The following is a 19,434-nucleotide window of genomic DNA, read 5'->3' on the forward strand; positions in this document are numbered from 1 at the left end:
ACAGAACAGAACAGAACAGAACAGAATAGAATAGAATAGAATAGAATAGAATAGAATAAAATAGAATAGAAGGAAGCAAAACTCACTTAGCAATTGTCTTGCTTAGCAATGGAAATTTTAGGCTCGCATTGTCGTAAATCGAGGACCACCTGTATACCACCATGACAAAGTGGAGTAGCAGTTAAGTGCCATTGTCATGACAGATGTTGGAAAATTCCATGATTCAAAACTTCCCGTAGCCATAAACGTGTTCAGTAAGAAGGGAAATTTCCATGGCCAAGTTTGGGCAACCTCAGCCTCTTTATAACACGTGGACTTCAATTCCCAGAATTCCTGAGCAAGCATGCCTCAGAGTCAGCCGGGCTAGCTTAGGAATTCTGGGAGTTGAAGTCCACAGGTGGTAAAGGGGCCAGATCCCTGCTTTATGGGGCAGAGGTCACCAACTGATGGTCCGTGGACCACTGGTGGTCCATGAGAAAATTTTGGTGGTCCGCAGAAAAATTATTTGCATTTTTTATATTGCACTAAATCAGGGGTCCTCAAACTACGGCCCCTGGGACGGATACGTGCAATGAACGTTTGTGTTGCTGCAGAGGGTCTCCCCCTTCGGGGTCTTTTTCTGTGGGTCGGAGGGGGGCAGAAATTCCGACTTGGGGTCTGCTTCGGCCTCCTGGTGGGGGGCTTTGGGCGAAGGCTGGAGGGAAGAGCCGCTGGTGGCGAAGAGCCGGAGGGCCTCGTTCCAGTGGGACTGCATCATGGCCTGGAACTGGCTGACCATCTCATCCCGCTGAGCCTCCAGGCGCCGGTCCCTGGCCTTGCACTCCCGCAGGTCTTCCCTCTGCTTGGAAAGCCTATGTATGCTCCTAGTCCTCAGTGAGGTGCTTCTGCTGAGCCTCCTCCTCGGTCAGATCCAATTTGAACTGAGCTGTTTTGCCAACTCTTTCTCCTGGTGGCTGCTTAGCTCCAGCAACTGCTTCCTGTTGGGGCCCTAAGGAGCCCAGGTGGGTAGGCGAGGAGTGGCCGGGAGGAGAGGGGCGAGTAGAGGCCGGCGTGGCGCCCCTCAACGTGAGTGACATTGAGTTGGCCACACCCACCCAGTCACCTGCCCACCTAGCCACGCCCACCCAGCCAGTCATTAGGCAGGTTATATATAGTTATATATATATATATAACTATATATATAACTATATATATAATTATATATATAGTTATATAGTGGTCTGCGGGATTTTAAATTATGAATTTAGTGGTCCCTGAGGTCTGAAAGGTTGGTGACCCCTGTTGGGGGGTATTTGTAGGAACAGACGAGCCTTCTAAAAAGGGTGGAGTGGGGTTGAGGGCTGAGTGGCAGGAGGGGTGGGTAGGTAGGTATGGATGCCAAGTCGGCTCAAACGTACATCAGGTGAGCCTCGGTGGGAAATTAACATGTATCTCATTCCAGAGGACAATCGATTGATTGATTATATCATGCTGGCTCAGGAATTCTGGGAGTTAAAGTCCACAGGTCATCAAGGAGCCTGAGTGGCGTAGGAGGCTAATGCCTCCTACTAAGGCAGCATTTAACATCCAGCTGCCTGCAATTTCTGCGAGTTCAATTCTCACCAGGCTCAAGGTCGACTCAGCCTTCCATCCTTTCTAAGGTGGGTAAAATGAGAACCCGGTTTGTGGGGGCAATAAGCTGACTTTGTATAAATATACAAAAGGATGAAGGCTATTGCTTAACACATTGTAAGCCGCCCTGAGTCTGGGGGCATATAAAAATAAATAAGTAAGTAAGTAAGTAAGTAAGTAAGTAAGTAAGTAAGTAAGTAAGTAAGAAGCCAGAGTGGTCCAGCTCTGCTTCAGAACGTTTCTCAACTTCAGCCATTTTAAGATGAGTGGACGTCAACTTCCAGACGTCCAACTCTTTGCAGCAACTCTGTGACATCCGCTAAATAGTAAGATTGGCCCAGGATGCTGACAGATGTCACGGCTAATCAAATGTGGCGAATCTCCAATCTCTCTGCCTTCAGAGCTCTTCTCTCGCAGGTGGTCTCGTCCCCTAAAAATACTAATATTAATATCCAATAAACAGCAATCTGTTTTCTGTGCAAGATAATCCCTGACTTCGATTAGGGGGGTGACAGGATAGCAGCGGTCCAATATTTGAGGGGCTGCCCCAAAGAAGGGGTCCACCTATTCTCCAAAGCCCCTGAAGGCAGGACAAGAAGCAACGGATGGAAACTCATCAAGGAGAGAAGCAACCTGGAATTAAGGAGAAGCTTCCTAACGGTGAGGACAATTGATCCGCGGAACGGAAGTTGCCTCCAGAAATTGTGGGCGCTTCGTCATTGGAGGTTTTCAAGAAGAGGTTGGGCAGGGCGCTTCTCTGAAATGGTATCGGGTATCCTGGTTGAGTAGGGGGTTGGACTAGATGAGCTCCAAGGCCCCTTCCAGCTCTGTTATTCCGTGGTTATCTGCCAGCGATGAATCCAGATCTATTAAGACTTAAGATCCAGTTGCAGGCACAAAGCCTCCATGTTTCTCAACCTTGCAACTTTTTATTTTATTTTATTTTTTATTATAACATATAACAACAATACAAGACATACAACATGTGTGTGTGTGTGTGTGTGTGTGTGTGTGTGTGTGTGTGTGTGTGTGTGTGTTTCCTCTAGCCAGGTTTTTCCTACGTAACCAAGGTTTTTCTGCAGCCGTAGCTCAGTAGAATCAGATCCACTCGATTCTGGGCTTTTTTCCTTTTCTGGCAGCCAACAAATTCCAGCTGCCAGGTGAGAGACTTATATAGATCTATTTTCAGCTCGTTAGCTTTCATCAGTAAGCCACACCCACATCTCATGTATCCTCCCTGTAAAGGTATAGTATCTATTTTCTTACTTCTTATTAACACACATAAATCCTACGAAGAATAAGAAAATAGATACTATACCTTTACAGGGAGGATACATGAGATGTGGGTGTGGCTTACTGATGAAGGCTAACGAGCTAGAAATAGATCTATATAAGTCTCTCACCTGGCAGCAGGAACTTGCTGGCTGCCAGAAAAGGAAAAAAGCCCAGAATGGAGTGGATGTGATTCTACTGAGCTAGGGCTGCAGAAAAACCTTGGTTACGTAGGAAAAACCTGGCTAGAAGAAAAACACACATAAACCCTACGAAGAAGTAAGAAAATTGATACTGTACCTTTACAGGGAGGATACATAAGATATGGGTGTGGCCTACTGATGAAAGCAAACGAGCTAGAAATAGATCTATTTAGGTCTCCCACCTAGCAGGAAGAGCTTGCTAGCTGTTAGAAAAGAAAAAAGCCCAGAATCGAGTGGATGTGATTCTACTTAGCTGGTGCTGCAGAAAAACTTTGGTTACGTAGGGAAAACCTGGCTAGAAAAAACACACACAGACACACACATATATACTCTTTTTACAGCAATTACATGATGATCTTTTTTTGTTATTCACAATTTCCCCTTATTTCTCTTTATATTATTCCAATTTGCTGCTTGTCCCCTTCATTTTATTTACAATACATGTTTAAGCATTAGAATTAAGAATTTGTTATGAATGACGAGAAATGTATTGCAAACCTTGCAACTTTAAAATGGGTGGAGTTCAACGCTGGCTGGGGAATTCTGGGAGTTGAACTCCACCCATTTCAAAGTTGACACGGTTGAGAAACACGGCTGTAATATAACAGATAATATTATTAATGATATCCATTTCAATGATATCATTCCATTTCCTCGTACACAGGTTGTGCGTGGACCATAAAGGTTTGATTGTGATTTGATTTGATCTGAGGGTGCCGGAAAACCAGCTTTCCTATCATCAGATCTCATTAAAGAATTTCCCAAGCTCCTGACTCTAAGTCTTGCCTCCGGCTAATGCTTCAGAAAAATCTGCGGGAGAAAAACAACAACAATAATCTTCTTTTCAATATCATTTCCTTCCCATCGGACGTTCAGGCTTATCCTGGCTTTATTTTTGGCAGTTCGGCTGCCCGATTTAAGAACACAATTAAATCAGACCGTATGGCTGATCTTGTTTAATTAGCTTGGGTCCGCTGGAAAACCATAATCAGGATTTTGTCCTGACGGGAACTAAACTGATATTGCCGCTCTCTTTTCCTCCCCGTAATGCACACCAGCAGTGGGTTGCACATTATGTTGCTACTGGTTTGCCGTGCGTGCGCACGCTTGCTTCATACGTGTGCACGCCCAGTTCATGCAAGTGCTTGCGTTCCACACATGCGCCCAGCCTCAAAAACGTCCTTAAATAGGACAACATAGAGCCGGGGCAGGTGGGCAGGCCAATCCACGATTTCCATCTGAACCAACCACCTCTGATGCACCCTCTCACTTCCTTTGGATGGGCACTGAAAAAATGACTTACGACCATTTTTTACACTTACAACCATTGCAGCTTCTGGTCATGTGATCAAAATTCAGACACTTGACAGCTGACTCATATTTATGACCATTGCAATATCCCGGGGTCATGTGATCCCTTTTACGACCTTCTGACAAGCAACGCTGACAGGGAAGCCAGATTCACTTAACAACCGTGCTACTAACTTAACAACGGCAGTGGCAGTTTCCCCCCCCCCCCATCCCTCGGATTTATCCCTTTGAAAGATTTAAATTAAAGCAACCAGCAGCTCTCTCTCTCTCTAGATATGCATATTTTGTGTGGAGGCGCAATTTAACAAAAACCTCTGCTTTCATCACAACAGCTGCCTCGTTTTTATGCAAATGTACCAGAAATGGATGATTTGCAATCAGACTAACTCAGTGCTTCTCAGCCTGAGGGACTTCCGATTTGTGGACTGCAACTCCCAGAATCCCCCAGTCAGCACTCAGTTTCTGTTGTGGTCCGCCAGCAGCCTGTGGAGTCGGACAGCGAGGAGGCTGAGGAAGAACAGGGGCCAGTCCTGGAGGCTGGGGAAGGCCCGGATGAGGGCTCTGCGTCGGAGGCAGAGATGGGGCCAGGGCCATCGGGGAGTGAGGTGCGGACTCCGGAGCCTCCAGAGGCTGACAGCAGAGAGGCAGAGGAACAGGAGGAGCCTGTTCCCAGTGTGCTGCCAGATGGCAAGAGCAGCTAAAGCAAAAGGGACGACTCAGGAGTAAGGCCAAGAGATGATTGGCCCCTCCCAGAAGGCTTAAAATAGACCAGCAACGGCGTTTGGGCTTTGACGGAAAACAACGTTGGTAGCTTCGTCTTCTTTTTCGTCTACATCTTGTATTTATTTTTGTACCTGTGACTTCTGAAGGTTTGCCAAGAAAGGCCTTTGGCAGTTTGCCTAATTGGACCAAGGTTTGCGATAGGACTGAGGAATTTGTGTTGGGAGGAATTTGCTTTAATTTAGTCGAACGACGCTGGGAATGAAGTCATTCTCAGCTGTTCGAATCAAGTTTGTTTGTTTTTTCACGGACTGATTTTCCTACTACTTAACTTGGGCCTGGATCACAACAGTTTCCCCAAGCAAGACATGGCCCATTGCAACCTATTTTCCAAAGCACCAGAAGAAGAACAAGAAGAAGCAATGGATGGAAACCAATCAGCCTAGAACTAAGGAGAAATTTCTTGACAATGAGAACAATTGACCAGTGGAACCGCTTGCCACCAGAAGTTGTGAATGTTCTATCACTGGAGGCTTTTAAGAAGAGATTAGACATTTGTACAGAATGGTATAGGGCTGTGATGGCGAACCCGTGGCACGCGTGTCAGAGGTGGCATGCAGCATCCCGTCTAATGGCACGCTAGCTGTCACCCCAGTTCAGCTCCGCTGTGCATGTGTGCGCACTACCCACATGCGTGGGGGCATAGGGAATGCAGGGGGGGCCGCAGAGGAGTGCATGCTCACACGGGCACATGCAGAGGGCCGTGCGTGCACACGCACATTGCATTTGGGGGGGGTCAGGCATGCACGCATATTTGCATGCATGCACGCATGCTTTGGGCACTCGGTCTGGAAAAGGTTAGCCATCACTGGTATAGGGTTTCCTGCCTGCGCAGGGGGTTGGACTAGAAGACCTCCAAGCTCCCTTCCAATTCTGTTATTCTGTATTTAAAAAGTTGTCCTGTGATTAAATCAACCAGCAGATTTTTCTTTATAGATATGCATATTTTACATGTAGGAGCAATTTAAGAAACGTCTGTTTCCTTCCCAAACAGCTGCCTTATTTTTATGCAAATGCAGGAGACAGGGACCAGTTGCAATCAGACTGATTCAGGGCTCCTCAACCTAAGGGACTTCAACTCCCAGAATTCCCCACGAGGAAACTTTACGCTCCTCTCAGGGAGGAAACCCATGGGAAACTGAGGCACGGCATGGCCCGTGCTCTTTCTTTGAGCCTGATAAGGTCAGCCCTGCTATTGCCGGAGTCATGAGGAAACGACGCTTCTGGAAACGGAGGGAGGAGATGGGTGTTCAAGACAGGGAGTATAGGATACAGAATAAGAGTTGGAAGGGATCTTGGAGGTCATCTAGTCCAACCCTCCACCGAAGCAGGAGTCCCTACACTCATTTCTGACCGATGGCAGTCCAGTCTCTTCTTGAAAGCCTCCAGTGAAGAAGCTCCCACAACTTCTAAAGGCCACTTCTGTTCCATTGGCTGATTGTTCTCACTGTCAGAAAAATTTCTCCTTATTTCTAGGTTGAATCTCTCCTGGATCAGTTTCCATCCATTGTTCCTTGTCTGGAACTTCAGGTGCCTTGGAAACAGGGGTGAAATGTAAAATGTGTTACTACCAGTTTTGTGGGCGTGGCTTGGTGGGGGGGGGTAATGTGACTGTGTGGGCGTGGCCAACTTTTTTTTTTTTAACTTTTCAAAGCATTTTTTCGTCAGAAGAGGTTATAGAAAAAATGCTTTTAAAAGTTTTTTTAAAAAAAGCCTCTGATGATCGTGCGGCTCAGTTGGGCGGAGGAGTGGGGGCAGAGGTTTTTGCTACCGGATTTTTGCTACCACCCACTGCCATCGCTACCGGATCGGGCGATCCGGTCCGAAGTGGGAGCATTTCACCCCTGCTTGGAAAATAACTTGACACACACACCCCCCTCCTCTCTGTGGCAGCCCCTCAAATATTGGAAGATGCTATCCTGTCTCCCCTGGTCCTTCTCTTCACTAGACCAGCCATGTCTTCTGTCCATCCATGGCTCACTCAGATGTCTTTTTCTTTCTTTCTTTCTTTCTTTCTTTCTTTCTTTCTTTCTTTCTTTCTTTCTTTCCTTTCTTTCTTCTTTCTTTCTTTCTTTCTTTCTTTCTTTCTTTCTTTCTTCCTTCCTTCCTTCCTTCCTTCCTTCCTACCTTTCTTTCCTTCCTTCCTTCCTTCCTTCTTTTCTTTCTTTCTTTTTCTTTCTTTCTTGTGCTTTGGAAAATAGCTTGACCGCCTTCCTCCTCTCTGTAGCAGCCCCTCAAATATTGGAAGATGCTCTCCTGTCTCCCCTGGTCCTTCTCTTCACTAGACTATCCATGTCTTCTGTCCATCCATGGTTCACTCAGATGTCTGTCTTTCTTTTTCTTTCTTTATTTCTTTCCTTCCTTCTTTCTTTTTCTTTCTTTCTTTCTTTCCTTCCTTCCTTCCTTCCTTCCTTCTTTCTTTCTTTCTTTCTTTTTCTTTCTTTCTTGTGCTTTGGAAAACAGCTTGACCCCCCTCCTCTCTGGGGCAGCCCCTCAAATATTGGAAGATGCTATCCTGTCTCCCCTGGTCCTTCTCTTCCCTAGACTATCCATGTCTTCTGTCCATCCATGGTTCACTCAGATGTCTTTCTTTCTTTCTTTCTTTCTTTCTTTCTTTCTTTCTTTCTTTCTTTCTTTCTTTCTTTCTGTCTTCCTTCCTTCCTTCCTTCCTTCTTTCTTTTTCTTTCTTTCCTTCCTTCCTTTCTTCCTTCTTTTCTTTCTTTCTTTTTCTTTCTTTCTTGTGCTTTGGAAAATAGCTTGACCCCCCCTCCTCTTTGTGGCAGCCCCTCAAATATTGGAAGATGCTATCCTGTCTCCCCTGGTCCTTCTCTTCCCTAGACTATCCATGTCTTCTGTCCATCCATGGTTCACTCAGATGTCTGTCTTTCTTTTTCTTTCTTTATTTCTTTCCTTCCTTCTTTCTTTTTCTTTCTTTCTTTCTTTCTTTCTTTCTTTCTTTCTTTCTTTCCTTCCTTCCTTCCTTCCTTCCTTCCTTCCTTCCTTCCTTCCTTCTTTCTTTCTTTCTTTTTCTTTCTTTCTTGTGCTTTGGAAAACAGCTTGACCCCCCTCCTCTCTGGGGCAGCCCCTCAAATCTTGGAAGATGCTCTCCTGTCTCCCCTGGTCCTTCTCTTCACTAGACTATCCATGTCTTCTGTCCATCCATGGTTCACTCAGATGTCTGTCTTTCTTTTTCTTTCTTTATTTCTTTCCTTCCTTCTTTCTTTTTCTTTCTTTCTTTCTTTCTTTCTTTCTTTCTTTCTTTCTTTCTTTCTTTCCTTCCTTCCTTCCTTCCTTTCTTTTTCTTTCTTTCTTTCCTTCCTTCCTTCTTTTCTTTCTTTCTTTTTCTTTCTTTCTTGTGCTTTGGAAAACAGCTTGACCCCCCTCCTCTCTGGGGCAGCCCCTCAAATCTTGGAAGATGCTCTCCTGTCTCCCCTGGTCCTTCTCTTCACTAGACCAGCCAGGCCCAGTTCCTGCAACTGTTTTTCGTATGTTTTAGGCTCCAGTCCAGGGATGAAATCCAGCAGGTTCTGGAAAACCGGTAGTGGAAATTTTGAGTAGTTCGGAGAATCGGCAAATACCCTCTCTGGCTGGCCCCATAGTGGGGTGGGAATGGAGATTTTGCAGTATCCTTCCCCCAGGAGTGGGGTGGGAGTGGGGATTTTGCAGTATCCTTCCCCTGCCACGCCCACCAAGCCACACCCACCAAGCCACACCACGCCCACCACGCCACACCCACAGAACTAGTAGTAAAAAAAAATGGATTTCACCACTGCTCCGGTCCCTTCATCATCCTGGTTGCTCTTCTCTGCACTCTTTTTACAGAGTAAACGCCCCCCCCGCCACCTCCCTTGAGGTTTGCACTCTGCACCAGATCAGAAAGTATTTTGTTTGATGTTGGCTTGGCCGGACCTCTTGCAAATCCACTTGGGGTGGTTTGATGGCTCCAAGCAGCGCATGAGGGGAGCCAGTTGCAACCGAATCACCAAAAGGCCATTTCAAAACCTCGCGGTTGGGAATGGCGGAGGGGTGGCCCAAGACAACTGGACCCACACCTCAGTGGGGAATTTTGCAACAGGGGGTGAGGGGAACAAAGGTTCATGTTGTGTGGAAGCTTGCAGGGTGACGTGCGCCAGCCCAGCCTACCTCACAAGGTTGTTGTGAAGAGGGGGGGGGAGGTCGCATTGCATGAATGCTCCGCCCTCCCCCAATTGGAAATATCCCAGAGGAAACAAAACGAGGCTTCTGCAAGGCTCTGTGTGTTGCACGCACACATGTTGTGATGTTGTGATCTAGGCTCACTTAGTCATTACAAGACACAATTGGTCCCAAACAAAACTGTTTTATTATAACAGCTGAGAATTACATCATTCCCAGCTTAGTCCAAAGTAATTGCAAAACAAATCTTTCGGAATAAGTCCTTCGGGCTTGTCACAAACCTTTATCTTCTTTGGCACCCTGCCAAAGGCCTTTCTTGGCAAAGCCCCGCGAAGTTCAGAAACAAACAAGAGATGCCGACTGGAAACAGATTTAGCAACGTTGCTTTCCTACATAGAGCCCAAGAGCCTTTGCTGCTCTTTTAAGCCTTATGGGCCAATCATCTCCTGGCCTTACTCCTGAGTTGTCCTTTTTGCTTTAGCTGCTCTTGCCTTCTGGCAGCTCTTCTCATGTGTGCACTAGGAACAGGCTCCTCCTGTTCCTCTGTCTCTCTGCTGTCCGACTCTGGGGGCTCTGGAGTCCGTGCATCACTCCCCGATGGCCCTGGCCCCATCTCTGCCTCTGACACAGAGCCCTCATCCGGGCCTTCCCCTGTCTCCAGGACTGGCCCATGGTCCTCCCCAGCCTCCTCACTGTCCGACTCCGCTGCCAGCTCCGCAGCCTGCTGGCGGACCACGACATGTGATCTTCGCAAAAGGGAAAATCGTGCTCTGCCTGAACCTCGAGGCTTGGCGATGTGGAGGAATCTAATAAAGGAGAATCTGAGGGGTCCTTGGTGCTCTCTGAGCTTGGTGGTTTTCTTGCAGACGTTTCATGACCCAACTAGGCAACATCATCAGTGCTAGAAAGGGTGGGGATTTTGCAGAGAGGAGGAGGAGAAAGAGGGGTCCGTTGTGCTCTCTGAGCTTCGTCGTTTTCTTCCAGGTGTTTCACCATCCAACTAGGTAACATCATCAGTGCTAGAAGGGGGTAGGGTTTACACTAATATTATCCCAGGTCACTTGGACATTGATCTGTGTCCTCAGGGTCACCTGAGTGGTGCAACTGGTGTGGAGCCTTCTTGGAACTGCTGAAAGGAGCGTATTGTAGACTGGAGATAGATGAGGTCGGTGAGGCTCCACGCCCATTTGCACCACTCAGGTGACCCTGACAAACCTCAAAGCGGCCTCAATGACTCTCTCAAAGGATGCAAAGGACCTTCCTTCCTTCCTTCCTTCCTTCCTCCCTCCCTCCCTCCCTCCCTCCCTCCCTCCCTCCCTCCCTTTCATTCCTTCCTCCCTCCCTTTCCTTCCTCCCTTCCTTCCTTCCTTTCCTTCCTTCCTTCCTTCATTGAGGCACTTGGAGGTTTGCACTACTCAAGTGACCCTGAGGACACAGACAAACCTCCAAGTGGCCTCAATGACTCTCTCAAAGGATGCAAATGACCTTCCTCCCTTCCTTTCCTTCCTTCCTTCCTCCATCCCTCCCTTTCTTTCCTTCCCTTCCTTCCTTCCTTCCTCCTTCCCTCCCTCCCTTCCTTTCCTTCCTTCCTTCCTTTCCTTCCTTCCTCCCTTCCTTCATTGAGGCACTTGGAGGTTTGCACTACTCAAGTGACCCTGAGGACACAGACAAACCTCCAAGTGGCCTCAACGACTCTCTACACACAGTCACTCATGCCCTCATCACCTCTCGTCTGGACTATTGTAACGCTCTCTACATGGGGCTCCCCTTGAGGTGCACTCGGACGCTCCAGCTGGCGCAGAGTGCGGCCGCGCGGGTGGTTATGGGAGCGACGTGGAGTTCCCATGTAACACCCCTCCTGCGCGAGCTGCATTGGCTTCCGGTGGTCTTCCAGGTGCGCTTCAAGGTTTTGGTTACCACCTTTAAAGCGCTCCATGGCTTAGGACCTGGTTAACTACGAGACCACCTACTACCACCAATAGCCTCCCACCGATCAGTACACTCCCATAGAGAGGGGCTCCTCCGGGTGCCGTCGGCCAAACAATGTCGACTGGCGGCCCCCAGGGGGAGGGCCTTCTCTGTGGGGGCACCTACGATCTGGAACGAGCTCCCCCCGGAGATACGGAGGATCCCGGATCTGCGCACCTTCCCTCGCGCGCTCAAGACTTTTTTATTTCATCCAGCTGGCCTGGCCTAAATCTTTTCCCCTTTTTAAATGGAAATTTTAAATTTGGTTTTAAATTACGGGGTATTTTAAATTTGTTCAGCCAAATTATTTAATTCGTTTTTATTCTATTTTAAATTTTTGTATTTATGTGTTTTATCTTGTGGCTGTTCACCGCCCTGAGTCCTTCGGGAATAGGGCGGTATAGAAATTTAATAAAATAAAATAATACATAAAATAATAAATAAAAAGGATGCAAATGACCAGCTGTCTGCAAGGAGCATCAATCCTTCCGTTCCCCACCATCCAGTCAGAACTGAAGAAGCTGCTTGGAGGAGAAGGGAAAGGTCTTCAAAGAAAACCCAGAAAGTCCAGTTGCCTTTTGAAAAAAGCACCTTTGGGACAACCACGACCTGGGTGACGGAGAATCTCCATAGATAAAAGAATGGTTGTAAATCAAGGACTTCCTGTAGATGCATTTTGTTAACGGCTGAAATTTCCATCTGGGGCGGTTACTAAGAGCTCATTCCTTGTGGCTTTTTTTACCCAGTCTCTGCAGCTTTCACGCCTCTCCGTTTCTTTCAGCAGACATACGGGTAGTGCTCGACTTACGACCTTTCATTTAGTGACCGGTCAACGTCACCAAGTTACGTTGCAAAAAGCGACTTGACCGTTTTTCACACGTTTTTACGACCGTCGCAGCATCTCCACAGTCATGGGATCGAAATTTGGATTCTTGGACTCATACTTATGACGGTTGCAGTATCCATGGGGTCAGGTGATTCCCCTTTGGCAACCTTCTGACAAGCAAAGTCAATGGGGAAGCCAGATTCACTTAGCAACCGTGTTACTCACTTAATAACTGTGGCCAGAAAGGTTGTAAAATGGGGCGAGACTCACTTGACAATGGGATTTGGGGCTCCATTGCAGTCGTAAGTCGAGGACTAATTGAGGAGACCCTCGGTGGTGCAGCGGACTAAAGTGCTGTTAAGTGCTAGCACTTAGCTGCCAGCTGCCTGCAATTAGTGCGAGTTCGAATCTCACCAGGCTCAAGGTTGACTCAGCCTTCCATCCTTTCGAGGTAGGTAAATTGAGGACCCGGATTGTGGGGGCAATAAGCCAGCTTTGTATAGAACAACACCGCTTGGGGGGGGGCAAAAACCCTAATAAGCAGGTATATACAAAAAAGTATGCAGGCTATTACTATATTGCATTGTAAGTTGCCCTGAGTCTACGGAGAAGGGCGGCATATACATTGGACAAATAGATAGATAGATAGATAGATAGATAGATAGATAGATAGATAGATAGATAGATAGATAGATAGATAAAAGCAACCTGGAATTAAGGAGAAACTTCCTAACAGTGAGGGCAATTAACCAATGGAACAGCTTGCCACCAGAATTTGTAGGTACTTCACCACTGGAAGTTTTTGAGAAGAGACTGGACAGCATCTTATCTGAAATGGTACAGGTTCTCCTGCTTGAGTAGGGGGTTGGACTAGAAGACCTCCAAGGTCCCTTCCAGCCTCTATTCTGATTGATATTGATTGATTGACTGTCTGTCCTGCCATTCTGCCAGTAACCGCCACAGCAAAACACTCCAAGAACTACGATCAAGTGACAGGAAGGAAATGGTTATTGACCAAGACGATTAACCACAACAGAAACTGAGTCTGCCTGCCTTCTGTGTAAAATAATCAAAAAAAATCATTCATTCATTCAAGACTTTGGGGAAAGAACTTTAAAGCCAGGCTGATGTGAGTTGGAGAATGAGGACTAGAAGCTTGAAACAGAAGCCTACTTATCGGAAGAAAAGGAGAAGGAAAAAAAAAGGACTCAGCCCTGGGCACGAGTCCAATTTCTTGCAGCTATATCAATACTTCCTGGTGCCAAAAGTTGTATAACTCCTTGCCCGGGTAGGACCTGGAGAGAAGGAAAGTGGTTGCCAAGGATGCCCATCGTCCTCTCGCTGTCCAAAGTTCCTTGCCGGTTCTTCTTATAAGCCTCGGATCTTGGCGAGGTCCTTCCTTCCCAGGTGAAGGTGTGCTCGGCTCTACCTGTAGACATGTGGCGGGCAGAGCTGCTCCTGTGGCTGGTGGGGTTGGCATTCACCGCTGCGATTATCCCAGGTAAATTGGGCATGGGGTGGCCGGCACGAGCAGAAGAGGGCACCTTGTTGGGACGTGAAGATGTAAAAGAGGAGAATTCTGGTTAAGGGGGCTGCGTGAAGGAAGCCAGCTTCAGATTTGTAGGGAAAGCTGATCCTGTTGGACGGCTGCCTGTCGTACCCTATTGAGTTGGAAATGGGCAGAGAAACATTTGGGTAAACAATGGGTAACTCCTAAATTAGGGGACTGGAGACTGAAAACATATGAAGAACGGTTGGAGGAATTGGGTATGGCTAGTCTAGAGAAAAGAAGGACCAGGGGAGACATGATAGAAGCATCCCAGGATTTGAGGGACCCCCTTCAAAGAAGAAGGGGGTCCATTTATTTTCCAAAGCACCAGAAGGCAGGACAAGAAGAAATGGATGGAAAATAATCATGGAGAGATCCAACTGGAATTAAGAATTCTCCTGACAGTTAGAACAATTAACCTGTGGAACAGTTTGCCTCTAGAAGTTGTGGCAAACTTCTAGAAGCTTCGTCACCGGAGGTTTTGAAGAAGAGATTGGGCAGCCACATTTATTCATTCATTCATTCATTCATTCATTCATTCACTTACTTACTTACTTACTTACTTATTTATTTATTTATTTATTTATTTATTTATTTATTTATTTATTTATTTATTTATTTATTTATTCATTCATTCATTCATTCATTTATTTATTTATTTATTTATTTGTCAAGCAATTAGTTTTTAATTGTTATTAATTGTTTAGTTTTAATCTGTTAATGGGTTTTAATTCGCATTGTTTTAATTCGGGCCAAAGTATATAATTCTTTTAATTAATTTTAAACTTTGTATTGTTATGTATTTTAGTTCTGGCTGTGCACCGCCCTGAGTCCACTAGGAGAAGGGCGGTATATAAATTGAATAAATAAAATAAATAAAAATAAATAACAGGTAAAAGTATAGACATAATTTGAGTACATGAAAAGAGTAAGAGTAAAAAGGAATATTAGGACAGGGATGGTAGGCACGCTGATGCCCTTATGCACGCCCCTTACAGACCTCTTAGGAATGGGGTGAGGTCAACAGTAGACAGTTTAAGGTTAAAGTTTTGGGGGTTTGGGGAAGAAAACCACAGAGTCAGGTAGTGCATTCCAGGCATTGACTACTCTGTTGCTGAAGTCGTATTTTCTGCAATCGAGTTTGGAGCGGTTTACCTTGAGTTTGTATCTATTATTTGCTCGTGTATTGTTGCGGTTGAAGCTGAAGTAGTCATTGACAGGAAGGACATTGTGGCAGATAATTTGATGTACTATGCTTAGATCAGACTGAAGTCGGCGTAGTTCTAGGTTGTGTAAGCCCCAAATTTGGAGTCTGAATCTCCACCAGCGATGATACCAAGCAGAGGTGGCATTCAGCCGGTTCGTACCGGTTCACATGAACTGGTAGCAGAAATCGCCGGTAGGCCTGCCCACCTGCCCCGGCTCTATGCCATCCTATTTAGACACATTTTTGAGGCCGGACGCATGCACGGAAGGCACACGCGAGCAAAGCACATGTGCAGAAGGCTGGGTGCATGTAGGGAAGTCAGGCGTGTGCACGAACCAGGCACACGTGCACACGAAGTGAGCATGAACATGCGCAGCAAACTGGTAATAACCAGTGGTGAGTTGCTACCGGTTCGCCCCGGTTCGGGCAAACTGGTAGCCGCAGCGGCGGGAGACTCCGCCTACCCACCCGGATGTCATCAAATACGATCTGCGCATGCTCAGAAGCTTCTGCCCATGTGCAGAAGTGGTGGGCGCGCGAGCGAACCCGTAGCAAAGGTAAGTGAAATCCACCACTCAGGGGTGGGTTCTAAAAATTTTTACTACCGGTTCTGTGGGTGTGGCTTATTTTGTGGGCGTGGTTTGATAGGTCATGTGACAAACAATTCTTTAGGATTTAGCCGAGGTACTGGTCTACCAGGCTTTTAACTGCTTGCAGAGCCGTATTGGAGCACACTGATCTACCACCACACGGCCTTTTACCGCTGATCAGCTGTAGGGCGGCCCTTTGAGGCGCCACGGCAAGAGTTTAAACAGTTTTTTGCCGCTCTGCCACCACCGAGAGCATCAGAAACCGCTTTCAGGCAGCTTGGCCTCAATTGCCAATCTACCACCACCGAGTGGATCGGTTGTAGCCGATCAGAGGCTTCTTGGCTTCTCAATTTAAAGCGACGGTGTCTTATTTTTTTTCCTCTTCTTTGTCAAGTGAGCCCTGATTTTTTCCTTCTAGCCAATCAGCTGGGACTCGGAAGGCAGCGAATAGATTGGGGGCGGGGCCAGGCAGAGGTGGTATTTACCGGTTCGACAAACTACTCAAAATTTCCGCTACCAGTTCGCAAGAACCGGGGAGAACCGGTAGCAACCCACCACTGCCACCACTGGTAATAACATACTGCGAAACCCACCGCTGATACCAACCCACACATTAACTTTCCCGGGCGGTGGTTGCTCAGCCCTGCCGCTCCTTTGCAAAGGAATAAACCAGTCCTGGGTTCAAATTTGGCTTCCGAGCCCCATCCCTGCAGAGGAGTTTCTTCAATCAGATTTGAAAGGGGCGGCAGGGTTTAAAAAAGAGAGAATTTTGTTTGTTGAGCTTAAAAGAGAACCTGTGGTTATTTTTACGCAAATACTCAAGCTGAGTCCCGAACTGATCTCTTTGCTCTGTTGGCAGGAAACAAACAGACATCTGCAAACCTCTAAAGTCAGCTGATTTGTGTCTCTTTTTAAGTCTCCCAAACAGGCCACGCATCGATGCATTATCGCTAAGACGAGATTCGTGCAACAGGTTTCGCCTGTTTATTGAATTAATCCGTTTTGTGGCTCGTGACCTGAAACCCCTTAACCCTTAAACTAACTTTCCAAGCCTTAGTTTGCAGACTGCCTTTCTCTTCCCTTGCAACTAACCGGGTTAATATCGATCCAATTTGCCTGCTAAACTTCTTTGCAGCTAGTAGTTCCCGATGGGAATCCGGTCTTGCGGTTACAATTAGCTTTTAATTTTGGGCGCCATAAAGGATCACTTCCCTCTCCGCAAGAATTTGCTTTAATGTTAAGAAAATAATATCACTTTGAAGCATTTCATACATGATTCAACTTAGTAAAGCAAGCAAAGAAGGGTTCTGGTTTATTTATATTTGATTTTTAGGCAGGCGAGACCTGAGTGGTGGGAAACGGCAAGTATTTGGTGACAAGAATAGAATAGAATAGAATAGAATAGAATAGAATAGAATAGAATAGAATAGAATAGAATAGAATAGAGTTGGAAGGGACCTTGGAGGTCTTCTAGTCCAACCCCCTGCTCAGGCAAGAGGAGGACAGAATGGAGTTTAGTTCTGTAAGGATGCTAAAATGCAGTTATGCTACTATCAGTAGAAGTCTGTGCATCTGTGCATCTATTCTACTAACAGTAGAAGTCAGCAAGCATCTGTGCAGGGATACCTGTGGGGCAGGTAGGAGCAGTGGTGGGATTCAGCCAGTTCGCACCTATTCGGGAGAACCAGTTGTTAACTTTCTAAGCAGTTCGGAGAACCGGTTGTTGGAAGAAATCTTATCTTGTTTCTTTTCCACTTTACAGGGCTAATCCTGTAAGGAACTGAAACATTCTGGTGTTGTTTCTAGCCTAATCTTTATCACCCTGTTTACAGAAACTGCCTCTCTGATGAACCCTTTGTAACAGCTAAGGCGAAGCGCCCATCGATGTGAGTGACATTGAGTTGGCCATGCCCGCACAGTCACATGACCACCGGGCCACGCCTACCCAGCTGGTCATTAGGGCAGAGAACCAGTTGTTAAATTATTTGAATCCCACCACTGGGTAGGAGGGGTGTCCAAAAATGGCAGGGACAGGTAAAAGAGAAGTAGGGCTGTCACAGCCACCTCCCCTTGCAAAAAAAAAAAGGGGGAAATCTGGCTGGACATGTCAGCCAACATCCCAACTATATCCTTTTGCAAATAATTATAGTAAATTTATAGTAAATTTAGTAAATTATAGTAAATTTATAGTAAGGTTGTCAGGGTGCCAATGGTATATTTAGGGAGTTCAACCAATCTCATTGTACATATGTTGTGCACTGACAATAAAGATTTGAATTTGAATTTAATTTGAAAAGTATACATGTAGTATACTCGGCTTACTATCATTCGTTTAGTGACCATTCAAAGCTCCAAAGGCACTGGAAAAAGTGACTTGGCATCCAGTCCTCGTACTTACGACTGCTGCAACCATCCCAGTGATCACAGGATGAAAATTCGGGGCCCTCGAACAATTTGCATATATTTATGTTATTTGCAGCGTCCTGGTGTCATGGAATCACCATGTGCAATTTTCCCGGCCAGCCTCAGAAGCAAAGTCAATAGGGGAAGCCAGATTCGCTTAATGACAGTCACTAAGTGAATCTGGCAAAACCATGGCAAAAAAAGATTGTAAAACCAGGCGCGACTCACTGAACAACTGCCGTGCTTAGCAATGGAAATTTTGGTTTTAATTTTGTTGATAAATTGAAGAAGACTAGCTGTCTGTTAACCTCGGCTAACAATGTTTTGATGTCATAGCTTGTTGTGGACTTCAACTCCCAGAATTCCTCAGCCGCCATGCTGGGAGCTGATGTCCACACCTCATAAAGGGAATTCTGGGAGTTGACGTCTACAAATCCAATAAACAATTCTGGGAGTTAAAGTCTGCACATCTTAAAGGGAATTCTGGGAATTGACATCCATATGTTTTAAAGGGAATTCTGGGAATTGACATCCATATGTTTTAAAAGGAATTCTGGGAGTTGAGGTCCACACGTCATAAAGGGAATTCTGGGAATTGAAGTTTACACATCTGATAAAGAATTCTGGGAATTAAAAGCCTGCACATTTTAAAGGGAATTCTGGGAATTGACATCCATATGTTTTAAAGGGAATTCTGGGAGTTGAGGTCCACACCTCATAAAGGGAATTCTGGGAATTGAAGTCTACACATCTGCTAAAGAATTCTGGGAATTAAAAGCCTGCACATTTTAAAGGGAATTCTGAGACGCGAAGTCCACAGGTTTTAAAATTCTCAAGTTTGAAAAATACAGCTCTAAGTGAATGCCTCCCGAATGTACTGGACTACGTGTCCCATCTTCCCCGTCAGTAGCTGAGCATTACAATTCCTCAAGGAAAGCCTGGAAGGCATCATGTCCGAATTTGGGTATGTAGGAAGAATTGGAGGGGGGAAAAAAAAAACGCAGTTTGCAATTTGTAACTGCGCATTGGTGATTTGCATGCCGGCTGGGGAATTCTGGGAGTTGAAGTCCACAAATCATAAAGTTGCCAAGTTTGAAGACCCCTGACCCAGAGAGAAATGCTTGAAAACATTTTCTCTTGTGCATTTCGTTGTCCTCTTCCTGTTTTCCCACAGTTTGAATATTTGATGATCGTCATATCAGGGCTGGGAGCTGACATTTTATCAAAAACACCCTTGTGCATCATAAACCAAGCAGTTAATGAGCAATTGATTCTGCCTGATAGGGCTAAATTGTTAAATAAACTCTCGGGCCACTGCAATCTTGACATTTGCTTACTTTGCAAGCAAGAGTCAAGGAGAAGTTTCCAGACTTCAGTTTATCACAATCCTGATTAAAAAAGGAACAAATGTCTTGATGCTGAATGAGGGTACAAACTCCAAGGTGCAAATGAAACAAACGAAACAAAAATTACGAACTGTTTTTCTCTCCAATTCTTCTTACATACCAAATCCAGACATGGCTTTCTTTGTGGATTTATAATACTCAGCTGCTGATGGG

The 19,434-nt window shown here is 45.9% G+C and overlaps 1 protein-coding gene across 1 annotated transcript in view; it reads left to right on the forward strand.

Moving 5' to 3' along the window:
- The first annotated feature begins 13,532 nt into the window (after window positions 1-13,532).
- The window catches only part of LOC148112986 (intestinal-type alkaline phosphatase-like), a 33,464-nt gene continuing 27,562 nt past the window's right edge, over window positions 13,533-19,434 (forward strand). The window contains exon 1 of the mRNA XM_087872399.1: window positions 13,533-13,627. Coding sequence (XP_087728525.1) covers window positions 13,564-13,627 — 64 coding nt within the window. The 5' untranslated portion in view covers window positions 13,533-13,563. The remainder of the gene's footprint in view (window positions 13,628-19,434) is intronic.

This window comes from Pantherophis guttatus, chromosome 6 (assembly GCF_059756535.1).
Source record: "Pantherophis guttatus breed Tessera chromosome 6, ASM5975653v1, whole genome shotgun sequence".
NCBI lineage: Eukaryota > Metazoa > Chordata > Lepidosauria > Squamata > Colubridae > Pantherophis > Pantherophis guttatus.